We start from the raw sequence: 25,710 nt of genomic DNA on the forward strand, positions 1-25,710 counted from the left end.
TGGTGTAGAACCTCAATCTCTTCCTTCTGATTTGAACACGTATTAACCCAGTCAACACGTGGGTAGTTGAAATCACCTATTATGGCACAGTTATTTCATCCAGCTGCTCTCCTTAATTCTCTTGCAGCTTCTAAACCATCCTCCGATTTGGTGGGTGATGAATTCCTAGAGTTAAGAGTCCTTTGAGACCCATTATTTCCATTCATAGGATTTCTATAAACTAATCTATTTCTCTTAGATTCCCAATTTTACTCAACCAAAGGGTCGGGTCACTCCACTCTTTGACTCAAAACACAAAAGGGCTGTCTCCTCTAGAACTGTGGTTCTCAACGGATCTGTGAACCCATTCAAGTTGTCAACTTCCCTATGGACTTACCTCCATGGTGGCCATGCCCCCCACCCCACCCAAACACTGCACTGGTCCAGCTGCTGGCTGGGTTTCATCCACCATCTGGCTGAATGCAGCTTGGCCAATCCTCCCACTTGCTCTGAGCCCACCAAGTGTGTACAGGTTCAGTCAGGGCTGCTTGCCAACTCAAAGAGAACCACCCCTTATAAACATCTTGAGTGGGACATGCTGGCTTCCTGTGACCAACTCCTGCCGTCTCCCATGAGGGCTGAAAATTGCCCATGCCTTAAATGGAAGTATAGGGTGTGGCTCTTTTAAGGAGCCATTGTTTTTTGTTGGCCCATCAATTGGCTTCCATGGCCCCAGGAAGGACCAGGCACCAAGGCCTGGTGTCTCCCTCCTGACTGCCCCAGGGCAGTCTGGTCACTGTGGGAGAGAAGGGGTCATTCTCCAGACAGCTCACGCACCCCAAATGAGTTCCAATTGAACAAAAATTGTGCTGGAATAAAAGTTGCTCATTAAGGTGTCACTTGCCTCATTTATTTTGCCACACAGATATCAGTAATCACTACGTTATCAGCTGTGGAAAAGACCTGCAACTCAATACATGTCCTCAGACACCCGGCAGAGTATTCTGGAGATGAAGTCTCCTCTTTCTCTCACCCAGGGATTCCCAATCTTTCGGAGCCTGTGGGCAGTTTTGGAGTTCTGGCACAGTGTGGCAAACGCAGCTACAAAATGGCTGACACAGAAGCCGGAGTCAAATTTCTCTTCAGTCAAACAGTGAAGATCCTTGTACTGTGCAGCAGCATCAGGCAACACAATTTATATTTCAAAAATTCTCAACTGTCAGTCAAAGCTCCACTAGCCAATGAGAAGCTTTTCTGGCCAAAAGCTTCCCCTGTCCCCACCCGCTTTCTAGAAGCACTTGTGGGTACTGGGAAAGATGTCAGCAGGTGCCGTGGTGCGTAGGGGACCTCTACTCTAACCCAAAGCCACCACTAAGGCCACTGGGTGAGCAGCCAGGCGTCCCTTCATCATGCCTGGATTGAGCCCAGTCGAGGATTTTCTCCGCAGAATGATGTTTCATCTTGCATTTTATAGATTATTAGTGTAATCCTGACACCCGTGAGCTGCTTACCACCGAAAAGAAGGGCCAGCTTGGTGTAGTGGCTAGGAGTGCGGACTTCTAATCTGGCGAGCCTGATCTGATTCCGCGCTCCCCCACATGCAGCCAGCTGGGTGACCTTGGGCTCACCATGGCACTGATAAAGCTGTTCTGACTGAGCAGTGATATCAAAGCTCTCTCAGCCTCACCCACCTCACAGGGTGTCTGTTGTGGGGAGAGGAAAGGGAAGGCGACTGTAAGCCGCTTTGAGACTCCTTCAGGTAGGGAAAAGTGGCATATAAGTACCAACTCTTCTTCTTAGAAGCAAAATAAATAAGCACCTATTGACTGTTCTGTCAAAGACGGTGTGGCCCAATAAACCGCCCCAGGAGTATACAGTCGGACGGCTGTGTTAACAAAGGGGTCATTCTAGGCAGCAACACCACGAACTCCCAACTGTACAGCCAGAGGAAGCTTTCTTCTGTTTTGTCAAGGCATTGGGCTGCATTGTTTACCCTTCTGCCAGACTCCCAATCGCTGAACCGAAGCAAAACAGCACCAGCCATTGCATGAAATGACTCAGCTTAACAAATAAGCAAACATACCTTCTGGAGGCCGAATAAATAATATGTCCCACGCATATTTATTACCATTTTTCCATGTACATAGATGCTGTTGTGATTCATAAAATAAAAAGTTCATTCAAAAAATATTACTGAATGCACAGTAACTTGTTGTCATTCTACATTTTCTTAATCAACAGATACTAATATTACCGCTCCCATGGGGCAGGGGGTGTCGATGGATGTTTTTCAACATTAAAAAGGGATTCCCATTCTGAAAAAGACTGGGAACCCCGGCTCTATTAGAGTAGCATGAGAGACAACAGAAATCTCTATTGCCTCAAAATTCTTACAAGGGAGCAAGCAAGTTCCTCAATACTTCTACTAAGTCAGTGGTTCTCACCCTGGGGGTCGGGACCCCTTTGGGGGTCGAACGACTCTTTCACGGGGTCACGGCAGGGCAAGCAGCTTGGCCGGGGGGGGGGATGCCATCCACACAGCAGCCTTGCGGGGTAGAGCAAGATAGAGCATTCATCTGTCTGGAGCAGCTGAAAAGAGTGCGATCAGCATGGTAAGACAAGAGACAGAACTGAACTGAGAAACGCTGGGGCAAAAAAAACGATTTATATACAATCCTGAACAATGTGTCTTCAGGCCATTGGTCAGTTTTGGTTTAATTTCTGTGAATGAACCCTTGCATAATTTCATGGTTGGGGGTCACCACAACAGGAGGAACGGTATTAAAGGGTCGCGGCATTAGGAAGGTTGAGAACCACTGGTCTAAGCAGTATCTCACGGCTTCTCTGCAAGGCAAGTTTCTATTTCTCACTGCCACCAGGGATGCCCAAATCGCTGCCAATTTGGATCCACTTGTTCTCGCCAGTCATCCTTCCAACTGACTGATGGCTGGATCGAGAGTTTGCCAAGCCATTTGTCAGAGTGCGCCAGGCAGGTGCATGACTAGCACAACAGCACGTGCGATTGGGCCATTGTGCCCCGGTGCTGTGTATCCCATGCCAAGGACCTCGGGAGCTGCGTTTTCACCATGGGACTAGAAATCTTTCTTTATGCCTCCCGCCTCGTCACTCACACGTGTCAATCTGACGCGCCAGAATGCTGACTTGGGTACAGCTGCAGCAAGCGTCACAGAAGGTGCGGAAAGTCTCGTGAAGTATTCTGCCTGTTCTGGGGACAATTCCAATAGTTGCTGCCTCCCGTGCAAAGGGAGGAGCCGCCTGGCACTTTCCCCACACCAGTGGCACTAAATAAAGGACCCGGAGAAAAACTCATTTTGTTCAAGCATGAAAAAGACCTGTATGTTTGCAGACAAGATTGCACCTGGCTGCCTTGCCTGGGTCGCCGGATCCTGCCAAAATCTTCCCCTTCTGGCTCAGCTGGCATCTAAATTTGGATTATCCATGGTGCTCAAAGGCTCCACACCACAATCAGGCTGCAGAATGACGTGGTTCACCAGGACACGAGGCCTGTGCCTTTGAGAGACAGCTAATAAGAGGTCTGTGATATGCTAGAGCAGGGGTAGTCAACCTGTGGTCCTCCAGATGTCCATGGACTACAATTCCCATGAGCCCCTGCCAGCAAAAGGGAATTGTAGTCCATGGACATCTGGAGAACCACAGGTTGACTACCCCTGTGCTAGAACACAGATCAGACCTTCTCAAAAAGGCTTTCATAAAACCCTGGGGCTTCTTGATGGACGTAGAAGGCTTTCTCAAATGGGTGGGAGATATTTTTTACGTAATTACATTTGTATATGTATGTTTTTATATATTTGTCGCAAACTGCCACAAGCAAGTTCGCCGGGAGTGGCATTCTATAAATCAAATTATAAATAAATAAAATAAAAAATAATATATTTCAAAAATGTGTTAAAACGTGTATCAAGTGATATGGCCATATATGATTATGTCAACACCCCCCGCTCCATGGCCAATAGTGGGCCCAGAGGGGGTGGAGAGGGGAGGGGCCTTGGGTGGGTGTATACACAGCCATGCATGACTGTACCACTTCCGGGGTTTCAAGAAACCGGAAGAATATTTCAGGGGTTTCTCAATGGTAAAAAAGTTGAGAAAGGCTGACATAGATCCTGGCCAGACTTTATTGGGCAAGGCTGCCTGTTTAGCAAATTAGACCAGGCTTGTAAATAAGACTAATTTAAAAAAATGGTGCAAGAACTTTTTGTTTTCCTTTAACCCTGTTAACAATTTGGACAACTTAATCTGCAAAGCTTCATTATTTGTTTGCTTCATTTATATCTCGACTTTCTCCCCAAGGAGACCCATTCTCGTCTCCTCTACTTTTACCCTCACAACCACCTTGTGAGGTAGGTTAACTACAACACAACACGACCCCCGTCTCGTCCCCCCTCCTGTAGCTCAATGGACCACCCCAACCACCATGCACCTCATGGCAAGGTGTGAAGACAAGGGACCCAGTCGATGTTCTACCACCCAGCCTCAACCAAACGCCCGGGGGAAGAGCTCCATTTTACAGCCCCTGTGCCCTGTGAAAGCTCAGACAGGGCCCTCAGCTCTTCCGGGAGCTCATTCCAGGGTGGGGGCCAGGAGCGAAAAGGCCCTAGCCCTGGCCAAGTCCCGGCATACTTATCATGGGCCAGAAACCCACGAATCATGATGTGTCAGGAGCCAGTTTAAATCAGATTCCCCATTTTGAAATCAAGTATTTCCAGAACAAGCATATGTCTGAACTGGTTGCCTTAACAACTCATACACATTAGGCTGTACAACTAAACTGAGCAATTTATACAACTTCTGGAGAACAAGTCCCAAACTGCTGGCCGTGCAGCACTCATGCTTTGTAGCATTACACTGGCTTAGAGATAAGAGACCAATTTCTTGGGAGTCTTCAAGAGGTCAGCAGTTCAGAAGGATAAAAAAATATGTATCTGCTGTGCTGCAGAGCAATTAAAGTGCTGTTCGGAAAGCTGAGAGATTCTGACCAGATTTTAAGGAACAGACGTCAAAATTGCCTCCCAGAAATGACTCTTAAGGTGCTTTCGGTATCTGCAATGGGAGGTAATCTTCCCTTTCGTTAAAAATAAAAGCATGTTTCTGACCTTTATATAGTTGCGCAGATGCGCCGAAAACGAGCAGCCAACATCTGCTGAGCTTTCAGAAGCCCTGTGGGGTGGGGGATGGGGAGTGCGCACAGAATAAGACTGCGCATGGCTAGGGATGGTGCTTTAGTGTGTCAAGCGCCACGTCGGGCTCCTCCCCGCGATGTCCAAAGAGACTAAATTATGCAAAACAGTTTTAAAAGAGGCATAATTAAGCAAAAGAAGAAATTGTTACGTAACCCCGCTCGGTGCGTATCCTTTATGTTATGCTTAGAATATACACAGCCCTGGAGGAAGAGTTCTGACATGATGCTCTCCCTTCGTGTTTCTAAGCAACGAGACCCTTGCAAGTCAAGCCACCCGGTTCATCTGTCCTGGGTGCCCAAGTGGGGAGGACTGATAAGAGATTGCCCCCCCCCCCCTCGGAATGATCACTGAAAGGTGAGCCGGCAGAATTCCCGTGTAATTCTGCAAGGAAGGGAAACGGCAGGGTAGCCCGGGGGCTGAAAACTCACGTTGCAATGGTAGATTCAAATAAGTACCGTGTTGGTCTGAAGTGGCACAATAAAATCGGAGTCCAGTCGCACCTTTAAGGCCAACAAAGATTTATTCAAGGCGTGAGCTTTCGAGTGCAAGCACTCTTCCTCAGTGAACTGACCATCATGGTGGAGGAGCACCCTTTTGCAGGCCCTGTGGAATTCTGGGAGTTCGGACAGGGCCCTGAGCTCTTCAGGGAGCTCGTTCCACCAGGTGGGGGCCAGGCCAGAAAAAGCTCTGGCCCTCCATGAGGACCGAGGTGCTTCTTCTACAGCGGGGACCAATGACTCAGTATAAAGCAGCATCATGCGTCCACACGTTCAAGGTGCTGGGAAAGACCTTTCTCTGCCTGAAACCTGGACGCAGCAGAGGTAAAAAGGAGTTTTTAGATAAACTGAGAACACGCAGCTGAAGCTTGCTAAACAGGATGTTCGCAGCAGATCAAATCTAACTCCGATCACACACTTTCAAGAAGATGGTCTTGGGGAAGCACCAGTCGGCTGGCCGCTGATGAAACACAGGCCGCCCGGACTTTTGACTCAGATCGACCGCGATATACGTGAAGCAATCCGACCGCCCGGATTACAGGATAAACGCTGAGCATTATCGTCAGCTTGATGAACTTTCCTCCTCCTGCCCAATTTCCTGTCATTAATTCCCATAGTAAGGTTATTCTTCTGAGTCTTTCATGACCAATTTTAGGAATTATTGCTGCTGCCACTCTGTTCGCAGAGAGCTCATTGCTAGTAACAGCCTCCACTGATTTTATATTATTGTGCTTAATGGGTTGTATTTATATTTAAATTGCCTGGCGGCAAGTTTTAACAGAAAAGAGTGCTTTAGTTTAGCTGCAGTGGTGTGCTCAAAACACCTCAGCCCCATGCAAACATGAAAAGGCGACAGGTAAGCCTCCTATGTGACTACCTGAATCCAGGTGGGATAATGGTTGGGGCTGCACTCAGGCCAGGGAGATCTGGATTCAAATCCCCATTCTGCCAGCAGACGGAAGGACCCTGGGCTACTCACTTCCTCTCTGTCTCACCTACTGTTGTTGTGATCATAAATATGCAAGCGGTAGAAGAATTTATGGTAGAATTTATGGCTATGGTATTCCCAGTTGCAATGTATGGCTGTGAAAGTTGGACCATAAGGAAGGCCGAGCGTCAAAGAATTGAGGCTTTTGAACTCTGGTGCTGGAGAAGACTCTTGCGAGTCCCTTGGACTGCAAGGCGAACAAACCGGTCAGTCCTAGAGGAGATCAACCCTGACTGCTCTTTAGAAGGCCAGATCCTGAAGATGAAACTCAAATACTTTGGCCACCTCATGAGAAGGAAGGACTCCCTGGAGAAGAGCCTAATGCTGGGAGCGATTGAGGGCAAAAGAAGAAGGGGACGACAGAGAATGAGGTGGCTGGATGGAGTCACTGAAGCAGTAGGTGCAAACTTAAATGGACTCCGGGGAATGGTAGAGGACAGGAAGGCCTGGAGGATCATTGTCCATGGGGTCGCGATGGGTCGGACACGACTTCGCACACAACAACAAGAAGAATTTATTTGATTTATTTATTTGCTTTTTAGCCTGCCACTCTCTGGAGACTCGTGAAGGGTACAATATAAATCCCCCCCCCGAAAACACGATAAAACCCCATCCCATAACAAAACACAGTTTAAAGGAGGATAAAACAAGATTGGCGGTAGAGTCCCTCCCCCATCCCTGCAGCCGTCCACCCTCCAGGATGGGGTACACTGGATGTTACTGCGTAGCCTGAGGACGGTCATCCATTGTTTCTCACTCTGATTTATTATTATCTATTTATTATTTAAATGTATATACCAGGGGTAGTCAACCTGTGGTCCTCCAGATGTCCATGGACTACAATTCCCATGAGCCGCTGCCAGCGTTTGCTGGCAGGGGCTCATGGGAATTGTAGTCCATGGACATCTGGAGGACCACAGGTTGACTACCCCTGGACCAGTCCCAGTTGGGCTCACGGCGGTTTACACAGTCAAAGAATAAAAACACAATAAAACCCCATAAATTCCTATCGTTACATTACTAAAGCTAGTAAGACTGCATTTTGGCAATAAAGACTGTTAACTAAGCTCACCCTCTCGTCCAGCCAGGCCAACATCCTTACTCTCCTACTGGTGAGAGTGGGGGAAACAGATCAACAGACGGAAATGATGGATCTCAGATCGGGGGATCGGATGGGGGATCTCAGATCGAATAACGGGGCCCCACCCTGGTCTCAAGCTCCGCCTTGCAGGCTCTGTGGAAAGTTAATCACTCCGGCAGGGCCCTTAGCTCTTCCGGGAGCTCATTCCACCAGGTCTTCAATGAAAGACCTGGCAGGAGAGCTTGTATGCCTCCCTGTGTTCCTGGGGGTGGGTGGGTGGGGGGGAATAAAATGTAAAGGGTTGTTAGACCCCCTACAGCATTTCATCTCAAGGTGTGCTGCCTCGGAACCCCATAATAGTCCTGGAAGAGGCTGCACTGTAGCCAACAAGGAGAGAGAGAACCTGAGCCCCAGGAAACAGCAGAGCAGGGAGGGGTAGGCATAAGGAGGAATTGGATGCCTGAGCAATAAATGGACTCTGGAACTGAGGTCTCTGTCGTTATGAACAAGCCATGCAACGAAGTACAACTCTTGTCCCCTGTTCTCCCCCCTCCCCTCCCTGCCTGCCTTTCATTGAAGCAGCTGGAGGAAGACTGGAATTCCCCCATGGTGATGCAGCCCCTGGAGTCAGAGGCCTCAAAACAGGAGGGGAGGGAGAGAATACCTACACCTGATCAATGGGGAAAAGCAGACGCTTAAAAGGTTACTGTATAAGCATCAAAAGTGTGCATTCTGTCCTCATCCCCGATAGCTGAACATTCATTCACCTGAAAAAACCTGCAACAAGTCCAACATGCACACGGATGTGTAGATTCTTCCAGGCAACCAAGAAAGCAGTATAATCGACAGTCCAAATGCTATAATTTGCCCTTCTACGCTGGTCCACATGGGTTGTTCCCCAGTTACCAATACCCGGGGCAGGTGACCCTTATGGCTGTAGGGTAAAGACCTAAACACCTGTGCAAACTGTTTGCATAAATTATTACGTGTTGATTGCTCTTTTCATATCCGGACCAGCGCATCTGCCGCAGACAAATGAGTCGAGCGTCAATGAGAGCGGATTTCCATCTCTATTCTTCAGGTTCATTGTAATTTTTGTAAACGTTGCTTCTCTGCAAAAATAAATAAATGCTGTCTCCCCAAAAGGCTTGTGAGATGAACATGAAACCCAATACAAATGGGAAAAACAGAGGCTCCTTGAGGAGGGAACTCCCAACTGAGCTGGCTCCAGGGAAGGTGGGAGTCTGCAGAACAATTGCCCCTCCCTCCGTCGGGCCTTTCGCCAGGACAGGTGTTAACCGGTGGGGGCACCTTTCAGCAGGAGCTGGATCGAGGCGCAACATCATCCACAGTAGTTGCCATCTCACGTGGGGTCCCCCCCCCCCGGCAATCAAACCACAGCCAACTTACGGCATGGTTTTTTCAGGAAAAAAACAGTTTGGTGTAGTGGTTAGGAGTGCGGACTTCTAATTTGGCGAGCCGGGTTTGATTCTCCACTCCCCCACATGCAGCCAGCTGGGTGACCTTGGATTCACCATGGCTCTTATAAAACTGTTCTGACCGAGCAGTGATATCAGGGCTCTCTCAGCCTCACCCACCCCACAGGGTTCCTCTTGTGGGGAGAGGAAAGGGAAGGTGACTGGAAGCCGCTTTGAGATTCCTTTGAGCGGCACATAAGAACCAATTGTTCTTCTTCTTTGCGGATGCCTGCCTCCACATCACAGCCCTGGTATTCCTCAGTGATCTCACTTCCAAGTACTGACCAGGTCTGACCCCGCTTAGCTTTCAAGATCTGACTAGACTGCGCTAGACTGGGCTATCCGGATCACGGCCTTTATGGCTGTTAATTTGAAAAGGGTCATAGGCTGATTGCACCGTTCCCGCCTGACCTTTCAAGAGCAAAGGAAGAGGTGTGTTCCCACGGCCTACCATCGAAGTAGCTGTACCTGGCTTGACCAGGCAGCACGTCGGCCCAGACAGCAGCCTAAGCCACATGAGCCCACCACACCAACCTACAAGGAGGCACGATTCCAAGTTACGTGGAGCTCTTTGCTGATGCCAATGGAGGCTTCTGCAAACCTCCAAATGCTTGTAAGGTCTCGCACCCCCTGGAACTGTTCTAATAAAGGCCACTGTTACTGCTCCCTTGACCGCAGAGTGTGCCGATTCGAGTGTCAGGCAAGGATGTGGGAGACCCAGGTTCAAATTCCCACTTTGTCATGGAAGCTTGCTGGGTGACCTTGGGCAGTCGCACCCTCTCCGCCCGACCCATCTCATAAGGCGGTGGCTAGCATAAAATGGAGGAAAGGAGCCCACCACAGGCTGCTCTAGTTCTCCCATGGGGAGAAAGGCAGGGTATGATTTTATCACTCAGGCTAGCCCGATCTTGCAAAATCTCATAAGCTAAGTAGGGTCAGCCCTGGCAAGTCTTTGGAAGGGAGACGACCAAGGACAAGCTGGGAGTGGCAAGCCCTCGTCTTGAAAACTCTCATCTTGAAAACCCTAGAGCAGGGGTAGTCAACCTATGGTCCTCCAGATGTCCATGGACTACAATTCCCATGAGCCCCTGCCTGCAAACGCTGGCAGGGGACTCATGGGAATTGTAGTCCATGAACATCTGGAGGACCACAAGTTGACTACCCCTGCCCTAGAGGGGTTACCAGAAATCAGATGGGATATATCTGCAAAAAAACGAAACCTGTCTTCCTTCTTGGTTCAAGTTAGCTCAAATGAAGTAAATAAACCATCTATGACAAGGTTTGCTGCCACACACAAGAACCTGGAGGCTTTCTCTTTCTCTCTCCTGCTCCCCCACCATGGAGGTCAGATTAAGTCACTTTCAGATTAAGTCACTATTTGGTGCTGCGCCTGAATTGGCAAGGTGTGGTTTGTGCCTTTCCCTCCCACCAGGATTCCGCAACTCGGATCCAATGAAATATTTCAGTGGACAGAAGGATTTCCACCCTTGGCACAGTTAGAGCGGTTTCCCAGTGGAACAGGCTTCCTCGGGAGGTGGTGGGTTCTCCATCTTTGGAGATTTTTAAACAGAGGCTGGAGAGCCATCTGACGGAGAGGCTGATTCTGTGAAGGCAAAGGGGTGGCAGGTTACAGTAAATGAGCAATTCGGATGTGAGTGTCCTGCATAGTGCAGGGGGTGGACTAGATGACCCATGACTCCCCTTCCAACTCTATTATTCTATGATTCTAAGCCATTCTTATCTTCTGCCTGTCCCCCCAATAACCCTCAAGTGTCATTCCTGGGGAAATCCTTGTTGCCCTGTGCTGAGGGCGCATTTGGGGAAAATCAGCCTCCACAGACAAAAATCCTTTGGATTCATGGAAATGTTTTGTTGGATCCAAGCCCCGCACTTGGTTTAATCTTGCTTTAAAGGGGAAACACAGCAGCTCTATCTTGGTGTCGTTAAAAGCAGCAGCTTCTAATCTAGTGAGCTGGGCTTGATTCTCTGCTCCTCCACATGCAGCCAGCTAGGTAACCTTGAGCCATTCACAGTCCTGTTAGAGCTGTTCTCACAGAGCAGTTCTGCCAGAGCCCCACCTACCTCACAGGGTGTCTGTTGTGGGGAGAGGAAGGGAAGGCGATTGTAAGCGATTTGAGACTCCTTCTAGAAGTGAAAAGCAGAGTATAAAATCTCACAGGCCAAAAAAGGGGAAGGCAGGTAGTAGGATTTCTGCGTGATCCCTCAAAACTCATTCAAGAGGAAGAAGAAGAGTTGGTTCCTATATGCCACTTTTCTCTACCTGAAGGAGTTTCAAAGCGGCTTACATTCATCTTCCCTTTCCTCTCCCCACAACAGACATCCTGTGAGGTGGGTGAGGCTGAGAGAGCCCTGATATTTCTGCTCAGTCAGAACAGCTTTATCAGTGCTGTAGCGAGCCGAAGGTCACCCAGCTGCCTGCATGTGGGGGAACAGGGAATCAGCCCCAGCTCGCCAGATGAGACATCCACACTCCTAACCACTTCACACAAATGCAGACGAAGATTTGCCACTGCATCTGAACAAGGGCTACCACCAGTGGTCAAAACAGCCACCAGCTTAGATGCATCATAAAGACTACCTAACTTCACAGCATTTTATTAATGCAAATCAGAATTGACTGGTTCAGTGGAACCTCCTCATATGGGCAGTGTGCAACTGAATAGCAAATGTTGGGGGGAGAGCAAGGGATCTTCAACTTCCCTATGCCTTCCTTGTGACCCCAGAGCGATGATCACTGATGCATCATGGCCACCCAAATGCTCGCTTGCAAGAAGGACATGAACGTTTCTCCTTCACTTCCGAGTGCTGGCGTATTGTCTTTGGGTCAGAAGGTTCTGTCAAGCCACTGCGACAGACAGCCAACATCAAACCGCCCTCCAGGACTCTGCCGAATCTTCCTTTACAACAAGGGTAGTCAAACTGCAGCCCTCCAGATGCCCATGGACTGGCAGGGTCTCATGGGAATTGTAGTCCATGGGCATCTGGAGGGCCGCAGTTTGACTACCCCTGCTTTGGAAGATATGGAAGCCAAGACAGCTGTAGCAGATTGGGGCTCCTGAAAATTGATTGCTAATAGTCTTCAGCACAACCTCAAGCTCCAGCCAATCACAGAATCATAGAGTTGGAAGGTTCCTCCAAGATCATCTCATCCCACCCCTGCAGAATTCAGGAAATTCACTACTACCTGCCCACCTACAGTGACCCCAATTCCATGTTCAGATGATGCCCTCCCCCTGAAAAATACCCAGAATCTATGGTCAGTCTGGTCTGGAGGAAATTTGCCTTCTGACCCCAAAGTGGCAACCAGCGTTTCCCTGGGCATGCAAGGAAGGGCCACAAGAGCCAAGCTCAGACACAATCCCTTCTGCCCTCCCACCTACCATCGGCCTAAGTTCACAGAATCAGCATTTCTGTCAGATGGTTATCTAGCCTCTGCTTAAAACCTTCCATAGAAGGAGCAACCATCACCTCCCGGGGAAGCCTGTTCCACTGAGGCACTGTTCTCAATGTTAGGAGAAAAATTCGCCACGAACATTGTTGTTGTTGTTGTTGTTGTTAGGTGCGAAGCCGTGTCCGACCCATCGCAACCCCATAGACCATGATCCTCCAGGCCTTCCTGTCCTCCACCATTCCCCGGAGTCCATTTAAGTTTGCACAGTTTGCTTCAGTGACTCCATCCAGCCACCTCATTCTCTGTCGTCCCCTTCTTCTTTTGCCCTCAATCGCTCCCAGCATTAGGCTCTTCACCAGGGAGTCCTTCCTTCTCATGAGGTGGCCAAAGTATTTGAGTTTCATCTTCAGGATCTGGCCTTCTAAGGAGCAGGCAGGGCTGATCTCCTCTAGGACTGACCGGTTTGTTCGCCTTGCAGTCCAAGGGACTCGCAAGAGTCTTCTCCAGCACCCGAGTTCAAAAGCCTCAATTCTTTGACGCTCAGCCTTCCTTATGGTCCAACTTTCACAGCCATACATTGCAAGCCATGAACATTACCTATGGGTTTATGAAACTTTATCATGCCCCATGCCTTTTGCTTCTCCCCCCCCTCCAAAAAAAACAAACCCAATGCCTCAAAATGTGTCAGACTTTCCTCGCAGATAATATCCTGCAATGCAGGGCCCGTGTTAGATTTTGGAGACAGGCAGAGAGTTCCTGGCCTCCCTGCCTTCCCATACGCTCCCCCACCACCCCCAGCTCACTCCCAGTGCCCGCACTCCCAATTGAACTCACACCCTTCCCCTCCTGCCCTGAGTTGGGCAGTGTATGCAGCTGGACGCATGGACAGTCTGAGGACCTGTGAGTGGGGAAGAGTGTGCAGATGGGAAGCTGGCAGGAGTGGGCCCTATCAGAAGCCCTGGGCCCCAGCCACTTTGTCATTCTCATTGCCAACATCCCCCAGCCACCCACTCACCCATCCACCCACCAGCAAGACCCAGGCCATAGTGCGCGCGCACACACACCGATATGCTCTTCGGACCTTGGTGCCGTTCCGACATGCACCTGCAGCGCCCGGCGGAGAACACAACTGGAGACGGCCGGTGGCGGAAAGAATGCAGCTATTCAGCCTCCCGACGTCCTTGCTCCCGAATCGCAGCAGCCCACATTCAGCCGAGCCTGACAGCAAAGCTGCAGAACAAGCGGCCCTAACAACACGCCTCGGTGAAAAGCCAAGCTGAGCGCTCGGGTAAATAGGGGAGGGCCCGGGGAAGGCTGAAGAGGCTGCAGCTGTGTTTCCTCTCCTCGAAAGGACTGGGTGGCGCCGATGGGCTCTGACAAGGAAGAAATAATAACTCCGGGCTGGGAAAACCCTAGCCACCTGGCCGGCGGCACGATGCCGGGAGTCCGGGACTGGAAACGTCGCTGCGGCCTAACTTTGCGGCTGACGAGGCAGAAGCGTCTAAGGCAGGGGTTGTCAAACTGCGGCCCTCCAGGCAGGGGCTCATGGGAATTGTAGTCCATGGACATCTGGAGGGCCACAGTTTGACTACTCCTGGTCTAAAGGGTTGGGGCAGCTTAGTGGCTCGAGTGCCGAACCAGGAAGCTCAGCACTTCTGACCTCAGCAGGGACCGCACGAGCCTGCTTTCTAATGAGTCAGCCTATTGGTCTTTCCAAGTCAGTGTAGTTTAACTCAGACCAGCAGTGGCTCTCCCGGGGCCTGAGAGAACAGGTCTTCCACGTCACCTACTATCTGATCCTTTCAGCTGAACACGCTCTAGGCCTGGATTGAACCTGGGACCTTCGACACGCTAAGCAGATGCTCTGCCACCGAGCCACGACCCCTTCCCAGTTGGAATCTCACTTCTCTCACTCACAAGACAACTCAGCAAGCCACTCTCAGCCTCCATGGCATGGAAATACTTACAAATGAACCTGATTGCATTGCTGTAAAGCAGGGGTTGCCAAACTGTGGCCCTCCAGATGTCCATAGACTACAATTCCCATGAGCTCATGGGAATTGTAGTCCATGGACATCTGGAGGGCCGCAGTTTGACTACCCCTGCTGTAAAGGTTAGATTACAACAACAGCAGATAGATGTAGGCATTCTGAACGTCTCAATGTGCTCGATAAAAATATTCTCCTGCCTCACACCAATTAATGCCGGGCACTGTTCATTCATAAGTTCTCTTACGCAGGCATCTCAGGACTTGCAAGGGTCCTACAAATCTCGAAAGGAATATGGCTGCTCAAATATGCATGTGGAGACCTACAGTGCTGAAGGCTCTGCTCCTTCCACTGCACACTGCGTTGGCTTACCCGAGCGTAATCCGCTCTGCGTGGTTCCAAACCTAGCCACCAAAAAAGGGATGCTAGCAAGTGCAATCAACAATCAACAACAGGATCATGTTCTACAGTTCAAAACATGCCTCAGCATCTGCAGTGTGTTAATTGAACAGCGAGTTGCACATTCGGATTAATGTGCATCCTTTTCCTGGCATGCGCAGAAGAGAGACGATGAATATCTGGGGAGGACGCCAAAGCGTGAAGCCACACACCTCTGGCGACTCACTTTGAGCAACATAATGAGGTGGTTTTCTCATGTGTGTTTTAGACTGTTAGCAGTCTAGTTGGGCCTTGTATGGGCGGAAAGGCAGGACACAAATTCCGCAAATAAAATCAATCCAAAAGCAAACAAAGAAGAGGGGGCAGCCATTTCTCTGGGACGTGGATCAGCAAATGTGGGCTGTCCCAGGTTGGATCATCTGCTTGTGTTATTCTGCCAGTCCGCCCTTCTTAACTGTGCCTCCAAATCCTCCAATGTAGGAGTCAACACTTCTTGGTACAGCAACAGAATATACTTTGGTGCCGAAATTAAAACTCCTGCATGTTTTGAGCCACCATGTAGTTTTCTTTAAAGTGGCAATTTGCTACTCGCAAACAGCCCACCAGGAGAAGACAGCTTCCACCCAGCTTGGTGTAGTGGTTAGGAGTGCGGACTTCTAATCTGGCAGGCAGGGTTCGATTCCGCAGTCCGCCACATGCAACCAACTGAGTGACCTTGGGCCGTTTTAACCGAGCAGTAGTATCAGGGCTTTCTCAGCCTCACCTCCCTCACAGGGTGTCTGTTGTGGGGAGAGGAAAGGGAAGGCGAATGCAAGCCACTTTGAGACTCCTTCAGGTAGAGAAAAGCAGCATGTAAGAACCAATTCTACTTCTTCTACCCCACAGGTTGTGGGGAGAGGAAAGGGAAGACGATTGGAAGCCGCTTTGAGACTCCTTCTGGTACAGAGAAGCGGCATATAAGACCCAACTCTTCTTCTGATCGCTCCGAGAGTTTCTTCTGCGAGAGAGATTGCAGCATGGATGCTCAGGCACCACTCCTGTCAAGCATAAAGCACGCTCAACGACTGAGAGCTAGCAAGGAATGAAGCAGACCAGAGACTGACGTGTGAATCAGGAAAACCCCTGTTCTGAATTTCTCCTGTGTCATGAACTTGCTACGTAGCCTTGGATGGATCAGTTTCTCTTTCTCTCTCAATACGAGCTCTCCCTGCGCACAAACTACTGTAAAGACAACAGGAAAAAGCACGTAAAGCACCCCAAACACACAAAAATATTCACTGTTCTAATCCAATAAGGTGCAGCTACAGCCATCCCCCCCTAGCTAAGGGACAGTAAGTGGCCCAAGGTCACCCAGCGAAGACCACAAACCAGCAAGGACTTGGGCTCTCCCAAAGCAATGACAAGGGTATTCAACCTGTGGTCCTCCAGATGTCCATGGCCTACAATTCCCATGAGCCCCTGCCAGCATTTGCTGGCAGGGGCTCATGGGAATTGTAGGCCATGGACATCTGGAGGACCATAGGTTGACTATCCCTGAGCTATATCACAGCAGAGAGAGTTTAGGTGGACGGCCCTGTTGGACGGCAGTTGAAGAGCACCTTAAAGGCCAACAAGATTCCCAGGGTATAATAAGCTTCTGCGAGTCAAAGCTCTCGGACAAAGGGAGCTTTGACTGGCAAAATCTTGTACACTGAAAGGTGCTGGTGGACACAAATCTTGCTCTGTAGCACAATGGCTCCCATTCTGCCCCCTAGAAGTGCCACCTCTGGGCCCGCACCAAGAAATCTGAACCGCTTGGAAAGCTTTTTGAGTTAGAAAGACGTAGAAAGCTTAGTCAAGGATTATTTTCCAGCCCTACTTTGACACAGAACTGATAGCGTCCAGGACAAAAGCCCGGAAACGGACCTAAGGGACAAGTGTAAGTTGGCACTGAAATGGAGAATTGGGCCGACAGTAACAGCTAAGAAAACTGAGGGTTAAAAAGAGAAGTGAAGTGACTCACCCAAGGTATCTAGAACCAAGCTTAGGATCCAGTCCTTATCTCACAAGTTCATGCTGCCTCATAGAGCAGGACCTCACACTCTCATTTTACAGGAAAGGTCCACAGCCCTGGGCAGAGGTAAGATCTGAACACAGGACAGTTTTCGATTCCTTAGAGCCAGCTGTCCAGAACTGCTCCAAATACTCCATTTTCCATTAGGCTGGGTGGAAAGATTTCATTTGAAGACCTGGCTTCAGAGCTTTTGAAGGGGAAGAGGGAGAAAGCGAGAGAACAGAAGAATGAAAGACAGAAAAAAATGGTGCAGCAGAATAATCAGAGTTCTGGTTTTGTAGCAAGAGACTGGAGTACAAATATCTGTCCAGCTATGATACTCCATGGGGCTGCCTGGACTAAGTCAGATTGATTTAGAGGGTTCAAGAGGCTAGAGATCATTATTGGTGTTTCTTAAAGAAATAGCACAAGTAAATATAATAATAGTAGAGGCCAAGAGCGTTGCATTCAGGAATACAATGGGTGCTAGATTAGGGGGTGGGGTGGAAGAACTCTGCGGACGGCCTCCCCTTCCCCCCCCCCCCCAATGTCTGAAAAGGCTGCAGGCAGCTGTTAGGGAACTCGCTAGCAGGAGCAGTTCTCTCTACCAGGTAGTGAACTGCAGCCTCCAAGCCTCAGAGGGAAGTGGAAGGAGGAGGTGGGGTCAGGGGTGGGGAACAGAAGGTGATTGGCTGGCCGCTGGACAGACTGGCAAGCCGGTTGGAGGAGGCACTCAGGGGCAGGACAGCCACCCTGAGGGGGTGTTAAGCCCTGCGTGGCACTTAAGCCATGAGACCACACTCCTCCTCCAAGGCCTTACCAGAAATATTAAGTTGAACAGAACAGATTTTTCTGGTTCCAAACCGTTAGGGTCAATTTTCTAAGAACTAAGGCTCCTGAGATGGCCCTGTGAAAGTGAAAATAAGAAATTCTTCTCCACAGTTCTTAACACTACGCACGAGGTGATAGAGAACATTTTCCCCATAATACCTGAATTCAGGGATATCTAATGAAGTGACAAAAAAGAAGACCGAACAACTCAAGTGCAGCCCACGGACATAGTGGTGACAACGCAAACAGAGCTGCTTGGAAGAGAGGTCCATCCATGGCTGCTAGTCACGAAGACTAAAAGAAATAATCATCTTCAGAGGTGGCAAAACTAAGCATAGCTGCACCAGGAAGCCACTGCAGAAGAAGGCCTTGGACTCATTTCCATGTTGGTCTGCCCACTAGGGCCAACCGGTTGGGCGCAGGGTGCAAAAGGACCACTGATCCAGCAGGGCCCTTCTTATGTTTTTAGTTAGCTTATGGAACTCTCTTCCCCAAGATATGGAGATGGTGACTGGCTAAGATGACTTGAAAAGCAGATTATTTAGAAGAAGAAGAAGAAGAGTTGGTTCTTATATGCCGCTTTTCCCTACCCGAAGGAGGCTCAAAGCGGCTTACAGTCGCCTTCCATTTCCTCTCCCCACAACAGACACCCTGTGAGGTGGGTGAGGCTGAGAGAGCCCTGATATCACTGCCCGGTCAGAACAGTTTTATCAGTGCCGTGGCGAGCCCAAGGTCACCCAGCTGGCTGCATGTGGGGGAGCGCAGAATCGAACCTGGCTTGCCAGATTAGAAGTCCGCACTCCTAACCACTACACCAAACTGGCTTTAGATTCATGGAGAACAGATGCTAATAGCTCAATGCTCACTGACGGTCCAATGACCAACTCAACAGAACTTCCAACAATGTACACTTAAAACACCAGTTTTTGGAGAAGGAACAATACAGAGAAAGGCCGCTGCCTTCATACCCTGCATGTGAGCTTCCAAGGAATGGCAACTGACCACTGCTGGAAACAGGATACCAGACTAGTTGGACCATTAGTCTTATCAAGAAGAGCTCCTCTTATGGATTTCTCTCAACCCTCCTCTTTTTTTATGGAATTGGCTGTCTCTGTACACATCAGGCTGTAGTTTGTAACATACAAAGGACAGAGCAAGCAAATATTCAGCCACAGGAACGTCAATGAATGCCACAGCTGTCCCCTTGTCGTACTGTGGGCAGTATAGCCCTCTAGGAGTGACGAAGTACACAAGCTTTTTCCTGCAGGAGGCAGAACCGTAGAACACATCCACCAATGCAAAAAAAAGGACTGCTTTGTCCAGTGTACAAGCAGCCACTCACCTGGCCGCACAAGAAATGGCTTGGATTCACCAGAGGAATTCTGTGAATAGAATCAGGGGAGATTTTTGGAGAGTGTAGTAGTTTGGAGCGCCGACATGGTGTAGAAGCACTGACTTCTAATCTGGCAATCTGGGTTTCATTCCCTGGGTGACCTTGGGCTCGCCACAATCATTTCCTGCTCTTCTATTTTATTCTCACTCAAGTCCAGGGGTAGTCAAACTGCAGCGCTACAGATGTCCATGGACTACAATGCCCAGGAGCCTGGGAATTGTAGTCCATGGACATCTGGAGGGCCGCAGTTTGACTACCCCTGCTCAAGTCTGTCACATAAATTAGACGAGAAGAAGAGTTGGTTCTTATATGCCGCTTTTCTATGCCACAGGGAGTCTCAAAGCAGCTTACATTCGCCTTCCCTTTCATCTCCCCACAACAGACACCCTGTGAGGGAGGTGAGGCTGAGAGAGCCCTGATCCTATTGTGTTCAGTCAGAACAGCGTTATAAGGATGGTGACTAGCCCAAGGTCACCCAGCAAGCTTCCATGGCAGAAATGTAAATATGAACCTGCATCTCTGAGGATCTTGTCTGCTGCTCCAACCCCTACACCACAGTTGCTCCAATGTTACTATGTGTGGAAATGATGAGTAACATAGTAAAATTGGAGGCCGCCTAGTAACTTGGACTTCTTTTCAAGTCTGTTCCAAGGCACTGGATACAGAAAATTGCTTTAAGGAGGACCCCAAACGAATTTTTACAAGCTATGGGTGTTGAAACTGATGAGGTTTGCTGACCACGTCCAAAAATTACAGAAACTGTTAAATTCAAAACACCCCACACAGAGAGCTGTGAAATATTCTGAGAAGCCCCTAAGGCAGGGGTAAGTCAAACTGCGGCCCTCCAGATGTCCATGGACTACAATTCCCAGGAGCCCTTGCCAGCATTCGCTGGCGAATGCTGGCAAGGGCTCCTGGGAATTGTAGTCCATGGACATCTGGAGGGCCGCAGTTTGACTACCCCTGCCCTAAGCGATGCTAAGACCAAAAAGAAGAGCATCACCCTTACTGTACTGGGGGAAGAGCCAAAAGATTGCTGAAAATGAAAAGAAAAGGGAAGCCATTCCTTGGCAATAACAAAACTAAAAGTGTCCAACTCGTTTCATATCAGCCTCTGTTTAATTGGCGTTGTGCAAAGGCGGAGCTGTGGATTCCGTGGCCAAACAAACCACTCTCTACTAAGCCTGCTCAAATCATATGATTAGTGGCAAGAACACAAAGGTGCACAGTACACTTGCTTAGTGTGCGTCATCTGGAGAAAAAGCAATGTCATTCTCCCACCACCACCAGCTGAGATACCACCAGGCCCTGCCTGACCTCCTTATTAACCTACCACAGCCAACTTATGGGCTCGAAACCAAGGAGTTCTCATTTTTTTTAAAAAAATGGAATGTACAAATGTTCAATTCCAGTTGTGACGAATGTTCAGTCCTTTACCTAATGCCAATTTTTCGTGCTTGCATGACGTGGACACGTGGACAGGGCTAACGTATATTCTTGCTCTGACAGCAGAGACACAAAAGGGCATCAGGGAATCCTGATCGGAGTCTGTGGAAAGCATCAGGCTACGAGGATTTTTCGGAGCGGAGCTTTGCTGAAACAAAAGGACAGCTGAAACATGGCATGGGGGGAAAAACTGCAGAAGTCAGCAACTGAAAAGGGAGCCAAGCATAAATTGGAGGGAGGGAGAGAGGGAGGGAGAGTGTCTGTGCCCAGGGGTGGGGGTGGAAAGGCAAGAGACTCCAGAAGGTAAACCTATGCCCTCTGAAAACACAGCTAGAAAGCCAGGCGGCGAACGCTATTCACTTCTGGTTTCTTGTTTACAGATAAGAAGCTCTATCGGCGCCAATAACTGTGACAGGAACAAGCCAGAGGCGTCACGTATGCTTGACTTTTAAAGGGATCCATGAGAGTTTTGTCTCCCTCGATCGTGCACTGGGGAGCATAGAACGTCACAACAACCAATGCCAGCGTTAACTTTTTTTTTTTTTTAAAGACTTTCCGGAAATAAAGGCAGCCTTTCCTGGGATTTTCTAAAAATGCAAGGAAATCCTTTCTTGGGTGTCAAAAGGCCAGCTGGCTCAAAAATGTTACCCTCAGCCTCCCCCTCCGCAGCAAATGAGCAAGTGTTTCAAAACAGAAGTGGTGGCAGTAACCGCTGTGCAGCAGGCACTGTGGAATTTGCAGGTGCCCATGTTTCCGCTTCCAGGTGCCAGCACAAAAGGGGTAGATGTACAGCTGGGTTGGGATTTTTCCAAAACCGACCAGTGCCTTTCAAAACAGATCTCTGTGCAAACTCGGAAGATGCAGAAAAATCACAAAAAACATTGGATATTCCAGAAAATCTGCATCAAACCGAGACAGGCATAGGGTAATTGGGGGGGGGGGGGTTGCTTCCACGTGGAAGACTCCAACAGCAAATCTGTAGGCATTGAAGATCTTTATTATCATTATCCAGCCCCAGGCATGGTTTCCATTTTACAGGTGGCAGCACTGAGACTGAATGGCACATCACCACACACTCATACCCTGGCCCTGAAAGACGGAGGGATTCCGCCAGACAACTTCATATGTGGAAGAAACCAAACATCAAGGCACTCACCGGGAATTACATTGCCTCTCCTTTAATGCAAGTGGGTCCACGTGTAATCCTGCCACTAAGAAGGTCACATACCTCCATCACAGATATTCACCTGGAAGCATCCCTTTGTTGACAATGTGATGTACCCGGCAGGAGATACCGACTACCAAATTGTAGTGTGAGCCTGGACAACTCACGACCCACCGTGGCAAACAGAGCCAGCCACAGATACTTGGCAATAGACAACTCGCACCAGCCATCTGAAGACTGGGGAGCCTGAGTTCAGCTTGGCAAGCCACGAAATGCGCAGATCTACCTGCCAGAGAGAAAAGAAGCACATCGCTCCTTCTCCCCCAGTCAACAAACCCAGAGCATTGCCACAAACTGGGAAACACTGTGCCCTGAACGAGAGGTTTGCCAGTCCTACCAACAGAACTTCAAGGCAGCTTGCCTCCGTGCCATCTCCTTCTCTTGGTTACAATCACCTTTCCCCTATTGCTCTCAAAGGGGCAGGAAGGGCAGCCAGACCAGACCCTTGACTCCCTCTTAACCATCAAGCACCGATGGCTCTGGAAGGCCACAAAGGAGAATGAGGATTCACTCACCTTGCTGCTCAGACCCCACTGTCGTTCAATGACCAGGTGGGCAGGCTAACAGCCAGACAGCACTCTCAATGAGAAAGGGGCTGTAAAAGGCCCTAAGAAATTACCCAGCCAAAACCCTAGCCCAAGTGGCTGGTAGGGCATGGCCGTGGTCTGGTAGTTTTAGTCCCTGATGTTTCATCAGTAACGATGGCTGGCATCTTCAGAGGCCGGACACGGCAAGATGGCAATCTCACCATGCAAGGTTCCCATCTTGCCGTGCCCCACCTCTGAAGTTGCTAGTCCCTGTTAGTGGCAAAAAGTCAGGGGCTAAAACAAAGAGACCACGGCCACGCTGCCTGGAACACCCACAACAGCCAGTTGACTCCAGCCGGGAAAGCCTCCAACAATTCATCAAAAGGAATCGTTTTGAAAAAGTTGACAATATTTTGGACCTTCTTAAACGCTGGCATGTGCTTCCAAAGAAGAGATGGACAAATGTAGGATCCCCATGCTCCGGAAAGTACAGATATTCCTACCCTGCTGGTGCAAGTTTTCAAGAGACCTGAGCAAACAAGAATCTCTAGATCAGGGGTAGTCAAACTGCGGCCCTCCAGATGTCCATGGACTACAATTCCCAGGAGCCCCCTGCCAGCGAATGCTGGCAGGGGGCTCCTGGGAATTGTAGTCCATGGACATCTGGAGGGCCGCAGTTTGACTACCCCTGCTCTAGATCGACCTACCTCTTGCCTTGCAGTCAGGGCAGTTGAAATGATATTCAGCACATTACTCTTCCTGCAAGATGCTGAAACTCTCCCCACCTCCACTTTATTATCAGAACCGCCCTGTGAGGTAGGCAGAAGCTGACAGTGACTGCACCAAACTTCCCCGGGAACGTCATGCTAAGCAAGGACATAACCTTGGTCTACCTGGACATAACCTGACGCTCTACCACTAGATCTCTCTCATCTTCTCGCCACTCCTCCTTGAAAGGAAAACACTGAAGAGAAGAATAGTGCAGAAGTCTCCCTTCCCCCCCTTATGAATGCAGTAGACTGATATTAGATGTCAGCCCTTTGCACTTTCCCATGTTCAGACCCTCTGTCACACCACCCTTTTGACTACACCACAGTGAAGGGCCCTTGGCTTCCTGCAGCCTTCCTTTGACATCCGTAAGGCAAAGAAGACCAACACCCCAGCTCCTTTCACCTACCAGTCCTGTCATCTCTTCCCTGTATTAGGAAAGAGCCCTACCCTGGGCATCCTCACCCGTCCAGGCCTGCGCTAAACCCTTTAGTGCCCCCTCTTTAAACATGGCAGCCCAGCCCCTCCACTCACATTCCCCTCTCTTATAAAAATGGCAACCCCCCCACAGACACACACACAAACACACAACCAGTTCAGCAGCTCAACTTCTCATCTGCTTCACCACCATCAAAATGGCCCTCCAGCCCGTCCCGTTTGCACTGGGGAGGGAGGAGAGAAGCCGGGGCTCTGCTTCTTCCTCCCCTCCGTCCTTGAATGCGGGCAGGGAGGAGAGAAGGAAGTCGCTGTGGGGACGACCGAGCCGCCAACGCCTTCTGCATCCATCCAGCCACCACTCGGGGGGAGCAGGACGGAGATCCTCTCCTCTTCCAACAACTTTCCGGCTTCAAGACCCGGGGGGGAAGGGGGCACACGGCGGCTCCCAGCTATCCATGGACTACCAAGACCATGAGCCCTTGCCGGCATGGCTAACTGGCAGGGGCTCATGGTCATTGTAGTCCGTGGACATCTGCCCCCCCCCTCATGGTGTAGGGGGAGGAGAGGGGCAAGCCGGGGGCCGCCATCACAGGCCACAGCCCCCCTGGACTCCATCGCCGGCTGCCAGTCCCAACCACGCCAAGGGGAGCCCAGGAGGGCGGCCGGTGTCCCCGCCATAGTGACATAACGACCCCCCCTCCCCGTTTCCCGCTCCCTCTCCGCCCGGGCTCTGCCCCCGCTCTCTTACCGGCAGTTTGGGGTTCACCTCCCCCTTGCAGCTGTGGCAGAAGAAGCGATGCTGAGAGACGGTGGCCGCCGCTGCCGCCGAGGCCTCCGCCATCTTGTCTCCCCTCCCCCTCCGCCGCTCGTCCCCGCTGCCGTCAGTCCTCCCACTGGAAGAAGGGGGGGGCGTTAAGCCGCGGGTCCAAGCCGCCGCCTAGAACGCCGAGCCGAAGCCGCGGGTCCGCTCTAGCCGCGCCGCTTCCGCTCGCCTTGTCTCGCCTCCGCGGCTTCGAACGTCCTTCCCGAACGATAGAGCCGCGAGGGATAGAGCGGACGGTCTTCCGGCCTCTCGCTTTCCTCCGCTTCCGGCAAATTGACGAAGGAGGTCAGGCGGGATAGAGAGACACGGGCCCGTCTAGGAATGTCAAGCGTCTCTCTCTCTCTCCCCCAAATCAGAGAGAGTGGGATGAAGGGACCTCTACGTGGACTTCTTCTGAAGAAGAAAAGTTTTTCTACCACTTTCAGCCCCGCCAAGTCAACGAAAGCGAGCGGGGTAGAATGGCCGCCTAGCCGACTGGAGGGACGTTGAGGCTCCCAAGCCATAGAGAGCGTGGGCTAGAGTGAACCCCTTGCAAGCCCTAGGAACTGTCCTGGCTGAGTCGCAATCAAGCGGTGGGCGCTGGAGCTCCCAGCCTTTTGCTCAACGAGTGCGGAAACCCCAAGAAAACAACAGCCCGATCTTATGGAGGCAACTGGCGCTGCCGTCCTAAATACAGCTAACCCTCTTCTAAGCCCACTGCTCTTTTAATTGATTTAGATTAACGCTTTTTAGGGTAGATTCAGGTGGATATTTGTGTTGGTCTGAAGGAGCACAACAAAATTTGAGCGTGATGGCACCTTTAAGATAAGGTGACCAGATTGTCCCACTTTTGGAGGGACATCTGGGGGTACCTGGCAAATTGTACTCATGTTGAAATTTAAAAAATATATATTTCAATACTATTTTTGCATTCTATGGACTCCGGGGAATGGTAGAGGACAGGAAGGCCTGGAGGATCATTGTCCATGGGGTCGCGATGGGTCGGACACAACTTTGCACCTAACAACAACAACAATGCATTCTATGAAACTTTTTGTTGCTCCATATAGACCACATTTTTAATCAAGAACACCCCCCCCCCCCCGGTCAATGGTGGCCTGCTTTACCAATGTTAAAATCTGGTCACCTTACTTTAAGACCAACAAAGATTGATTCAAGGTGTGAGCTTTCATGTACATGAATA

General features: G+C 50.0%; 1 protein-coding gene across 2 annotated transcripts in view; it reads right to left on the reverse strand.

Annotated features, from left to right (window-relative positions):
- Positions 1-24,750, reverse strand: part of RNF115 (ring finger protein 115) — a 60,025-nt gene extending 35,275 nt beyond the window's left edge. The window contains exon 1 of one of the 2 annotated variants that reach the window (XM_077326680.1): positions 24,453-24,750. In XM_077326680.1, the coding sequence (XP_077182795.1) occupies positions 24,453-24,545 (93 nt within the window). In that variant the 5' untranslated portion in view covers positions 24,546-24,750. Of the gene's footprint in view, positions 1-13,721; positions 13,799-24,452 lie in introns of those variants that run through there. The other variant, XM_077326691.1, reaches the window with a different exon arrangement.
- Positions 24,751-25,710: the final 960 nt, after the last annotated feature.

Source organism: Paroedura picta, chromosome 1, assembly GCF_049243985.1.
Source record: "Paroedura picta isolate Pp20150507F chromosome 1, Ppicta_v3.0, whole genome shotgun sequence".
NCBI lineage: Eukaryota > Metazoa > Chordata > Lepidosauria > Squamata > Gekkonidae > Paroedura > Paroedura picta.